Source organism: Arachis ipaensis, chromosome B02 (assembly GCF_000816755.2).
Source record: "Arachis ipaensis cultivar K30076 chromosome B02, Araip1.1, whole genome shotgun sequence".
In the NCBI taxonomy this organism is placed as follows: Eukaryota; Viridiplantae; Streptophyta; class Magnoliopsida; order Fabales; family Fabaceae; genus Arachis; species Arachis ipaensis.
Window position 1 is genome coordinate 29,776,199 of NC_029786.2, and position 5,625 is coordinate 29,781,823.

General features: G+C 35.6%; 1 protein-coding gene across 1 annotated transcript in view; it reads right to left on the reverse strand.

Moving 5' to 3' along the window:
* Positions 378–5,625, reverse strand: part of LOC107627121 (presenilin-like protein At2g29900) — a 6,630-nt gene continuing 1,382 nt past the window's right edge. Inside the window, exons 2-4 of the mRNA XM_016329983.1 lie at positions 3,608–3,751; positions 2,604–2,658; positions 378–500 (exon numbers count right to left, since the gene is read on the reverse strand). Of these exons, the coding sequence (XP_016185469.1) occupies positions 378–500; positions 2,604–2,658; positions 3,608–3,751 (322 nt within the window). The remainder of the gene's footprint in view (positions 501–2,603; positions 2,659–3,607; positions 3,752–5,625) is intronic.

Consider the following 5,625-nt stretch of genomic DNA (forward strand, 5'->3'; position numbering starts at 1 on the left):
ATCCTAGACATAGAACAGAAAACCTAAAAGATTCAGCAAAGTCAACCTCTAAGAGGGATAAAACATGTTCTTATAGAAAATCGGAGAGAGTACATATATAACTAAGTACATAAAATAAAAAGCCCAAAAGATAAGTCTTTCCTTCCAGGAAAGCAAATCCAGCACCCTCATCGATGCGCGTCACGTCCTACATTTGAAAAACAACAAATAGTATGGAATGAGAACCGGGGGTTCTCAGCATGATAGAGGTGCCCACATAGATAATATATAAGGTCGCGGGAAAGTCAGAGACAATCCTAGAACTCCGACATTCAAAATCGAACTTAGGATTTATTCTAAACCAGAAATTTTGGTAATCTATCTAAGAGGTTCTATTTCTAATCTAACTCTTCACCTCCTGTCATCTCAAACCTCATCATCACCGGTGGAACTACCCTCAGCATCACCTCTGCCAGCATGATGGATCTTTCAGTTGCAAACACACACAAAGCATACAAGTACTACACAATTAAAGAACAGGTACAGCAGTTAAGTCATGTAACATATAGACATATATAAACAATTAGGCAAACCAAGATATGCATACTCAAACAAAATATACAAATGCACATGATGCATGTCTGCCCTATGGCCGATGATATCATCTGTTGGTTATCCAGCCAAAGCTGACATGTCCGGTAGCGAACCCTGGACAATCCCAGCGACGCGGAGCTCAAGCATATGCATATATATAAATAATCAATAATCCATCGCGCGGCTGGGTCAAAGGGACCTCAAATCTTAACTGAAACCAGTGGGGGGCAAGTCACTACGTTTGTCTAGGGAGACTAAGATCAATCATAAATACCATTCTAGAGCAAGTGGGGTGACCACTGCATCTACCCAGGAAGATCACAGTCATCTCAACCTAGAGCAAGTGGGGCGCATCACACCCTTGCATTTACCTACGGAGCTCAAACCATCTTATCCCGGAGCAAATGGGACAAACCACACCCTTGCATCTACTCGGGGAGCCTTAACTAACTAACTTGGAGCAAGTAGGGCAAACCACAACCCTTGCGTCTACCCAAGAGGTACATTCTCATATGTCCAGGAGGAACAAAGGAGGGGATCCTAACCTCCTACCATCTCGCTGGAGGTGATTTTACAATATCAAGAGGAGCAAAGAAGGGGATCCTCACCTTCCACCATCTCACTGGGGTTGTACTTTTGAGAAACAATCATATTTATAATCAAATTACGCCCAATATTATAATTATAATTAACATACAGTTCTTCAAACTCATCCCCATTATACTTTATCATCTTCTCTCTAATCAACATCAAAATACTTTATGAAACTACTTTAGATAATCTACCCACAGTACTTTGTAACTCTAAGTCTCCGGCTCTAATTACAGAACAAAAACTACCTCTTTTATTTTAACCCAATATACTTTCGCTCATCCTAAATCCTAAGCACTAGCTATTGGACCTTAAATAGTAGTCACAGAGGTTTGAAAGTTAGAGGAATGGTTTGAAACTTAAAAACAAGATTTTCATCAAATAGGGGTTCCCGCGTATGCAGGCCATGTCCGTATACGCGAAAGTGTGAAATTGGACAATCTCGCATACGTGGCCCTTGTCCATGTACGCGAGCTCTTGGGTAGGGAAACATCCCCACATCGCATACGCGGGACGTCTAGGTGGGCCCAGGGTCCACGTAGCGTACATGTTTGCGTACGCAGCTGCATCAAAAACTTCAAAAAGCTGTTAAATCATAAAAATCAGTTTTTCACACCCAACTTCGGATGCGCATAACTTTTTCATAGAAAATCATTTTTAGTCTGTTCTTCGAACGGTATGAACTTCACGGACCCCATTTTTATTCAAAACAAGTTTTGAAAAATATGAGGCTCTAGAAGCCAAGTTATGTCCTACCAAAGTTAGTTAAAAATCAGTTTTATACCAAAAGAATTCAAACCTCTATTTTCCCAAATTCTCAATTCAAAAACCATAAATCACAACCCAGAACAGCAGCAAATCTCAATTCAACACCAACCAAATCAATACCATAGCCCTTTTTATCATACATCAATCATACCACTCATAATTATTCAATTAAATTCACATCTCACCATTCACAATTCTCACCCATATCACAATTTTCATCTATTCAACAATTCCATTTATAATTTCTAACCACTTCTGCATTAATCATCAACAATTAAGTTATATACATATACCATTTCTAATCAATCAAACCAACTAAATTCACGTCATTCAAACCTATCCTAAGATAACTAGCCTAAATTTTCACGCAACATTATATATTAACTATGAGAAACCAAAACCATACCTTGGCCGATTCCTTGCTAAGCCAAAAATGCCTCAAAAGTCCTCTCCTCCACAAGTTCCAAGTCTCCAACTCCACACCAAATAAAATTTCCAGCTTCCAAGGCTCACTTCAAGCATCCAACATCCACCAATTTGATTCCAATTGCTCCAATTTTGCCAAATCAACTCCAATTTAATACAATATCAATCTAATTCATATAATTCCTTAAGATTAGTACTAAGGCCCACAAAATTGGACCAACCACAAGTGTTTAGAGTTTTCTTACCTTACCTATTGATGATTGGGATAAAACCCAAAAATTATCCAATGTTAGATTGTACCTAAACCACCAAAATTATCAAAATCACTCAATATTAAACCAAAATTGTGAAAAACAGAAGGCTCGAGAATTGGGCACAAGATTCAAAGATACTCATCACTTTGTTTGAATAGAATTGAAGAGGACTCCGAGACGAGTGCGTGGCCACAAATGACTCGTCAATCGGAGTTCTGGATCGAAAGTTATGAGCAATTGAACGTTGGAGTGGATAGTAACACCAATGTTCTTCTTCCCTTTCCCCTCTCACCGTGAAACTCTCCTAATGAAATCAGAAATGTTGTGGCTGAAAGAGGCTAAATGGGGTTATATGGGTTGGACTTTGGGCCCGATTCAACTGGTTTGGCTCATTGGCCCAACTTTAGGTCAAAATCTTTAAAAATAGTATTAAAATTCGTATTTTAAATATTTTTACTCGTTTAAACTATAAATTTAATTTTCTAATTTTTTTGAATAATAATTAATTTATTGACTAATTATTTATTAATTTTGTGGAGTTTACACATGACATGTTGAGGTAGGTGCAACACACATAACAGTTACACCATGGCTTGATCTTAGAGCTAAAGAGGAGGAAGGAGAAGATAGAGAAAAAGACTGTGAAGGTGAAGAAGGAAAGTATGAATGAGGTTATGCAAGATACGATAGAAATTGGGGGAGAACGGCGTCATCTCTGAACAGAAGGGACAAGTGATGCGTGCGCATCTTTAGTATTTTACTCTTAGAATTCCAATCAATAAACTAAGAGTTATTGCAAGAAAAGCAGTGATTTCAGGATTAATTGAGTAATACTTTGAGTTAGTGTGCATTCATTGATTTTAGAAAATTTGGAAGAGAATTGACAAAGATTGAAGAAAAAAAAAGCAAGAAAAGTAAGAAAGAGAAGCAAAGAGGAAGCCAAAGGATGAAGAAAGGGAGCCTTGCCGTGCCACGCGCGTTCCAATTAGGCGCACGATTTTTGAACAAATCCATTCAAAAATCGAAGTGCTGCAACATCTTCTGCATCGATCGGAACATCTCCTCCAACCTCGATCTCCATCCTCGACCTCGATCTCAAGTCTCCTCGATCTCCATCCTCGATCTCGATCTCCTCGTACCTGTAGTTATGCTCACGTGGGACGTGTAAATCACCACGTACAATGTGAAAGGCAACAATTGAACAAGCTTAAGCCCACGTACAACGTGGGATCCTTCACGTGGTACGTGGGCATTATAGAGAGCAAATCAAACAAGGATTGGACTTCACATTGTACGTCGATACCTCACATGGGACGTGGGACCTTGGGCAACCTCTAGGACCTTAAACTAAGCCAATGAACCTTCAATTTTTTATCAATTCAAGGCTCAACTCAAGCCCACTAATGACAGCAATGATTAAGGATTTGGAAGAAGATAAGATTGAAAGTTTTGCTGGAGGCAATCATTAATTAGTTAAATTTGATTCTATTTTGAATTTGATTTTGTTTTAGTTTGAATTTGAATTTCCTTATGGTTTGTCTTTAAGAAGAGAAGTTAGAGACTCCAAGGGGGGGCTTCTTCTTCAGCAGTTTTTACTTTTGATAATTAAGGATTTCTTTGAAGAATATGAGCAACTAATTCTCCTTTGTTAAGGTTAGAAGTTCTATTAACTCCATAGATTAATATATTAGCTTTTTCTACCTTTGATTTATACATTAATATCTTTTCAAGAAAAGGTTTTTGTTCTTTATCCTAAACGGCTTGAATGTGTTGGAAAACAATTCTTCTTTGATTTGAATTTTTTTAACTTCTTGGAAAAGTTGATTAATTGAATTAAGCTTGAAAATCGATTCTCATAACTCTTAAGTTCTGAAACTAGACTTGATAAGTGACATAAAATTAACTGGGGGTTAGTCTTATGAATTGTGTGGCTTTATAAATCAGTGAATGTTCTTCAACTCTTTTCTTAAGTAATTGACTAAGGGATTAGCGATTAATTAGGTTAAAGAGAAATTGAATCACCAAGGGATTGGGGTTTAATTACTAATGATTTGCCATGGTCGTATCTTTGCATGATCAAGGTGGAAAGTGAAAAGTATTGATCCGAAAGTTTTAACATCTCCGAAACCTTAACTCTTTTACTTATATTCTTCTTTACTATTCACTATTTGCTTTTGTTTAATTGCTATTTATGCTTCAAGCTTTCTAAAACCCTAATTTGATTGTATGACTAGATTAATCGGTTGACTATTGTTTACTTAATCCGTTAATTTTCGTGGGATCGACACTTACTCACCGTGAGTTATTACTTGATACAACCCAGTACACTTGCCGGTGTTTTGTGGTTTGTAAAATCTGTATCAGCAGGGACCATTTTGTCCCTCATTATTAGAGTTGTCAAGGATCATTTTGTCCTCCATTAGAATTGACGAAGCAAAGGACCCAAATGACTAACGAAATTCATTATTAGAGATCAATTGAGTAATTAATTTTAGTTGGAGACTGAAGTGTCTAATCTAAAATTTTTTGGAGACCAAAATAGGTAAATACTCTATATAAATACCCATTGAAACCATTCTTATTTTCGAAGTCATTAACAAAATTATTCTCCATTTTGTGATAACAACAAAAATATCTTTAAAATAATATAAAATGCTACTGAATACAAATAAATTTTATGTTTAATAAATTATTTATATATTTGATCTAAAATTTTATAAAAATATTTGAATAATTATTTAAAAAGTACATAAAAAATAGATAAAAATTTAAAATTTGATCTTTTTTTTATTTTTTCTTGGCCGTTAAAAAAGAGTAAATCACAAAAAATCTACTTAACGTAAAAAATGTCTAATTTTTTATTTTTTAATATAAAAAATTGCACTAAAATGTCATTTTTAAAAAATTTTTGAAAATATATAGTGAACGGATTTTTGTCGTGTTAAATATTTTGATGACATTTTTATCATTAATAAATTTTGTCAGGGACAATTTCAATAAGTTATCCTATATA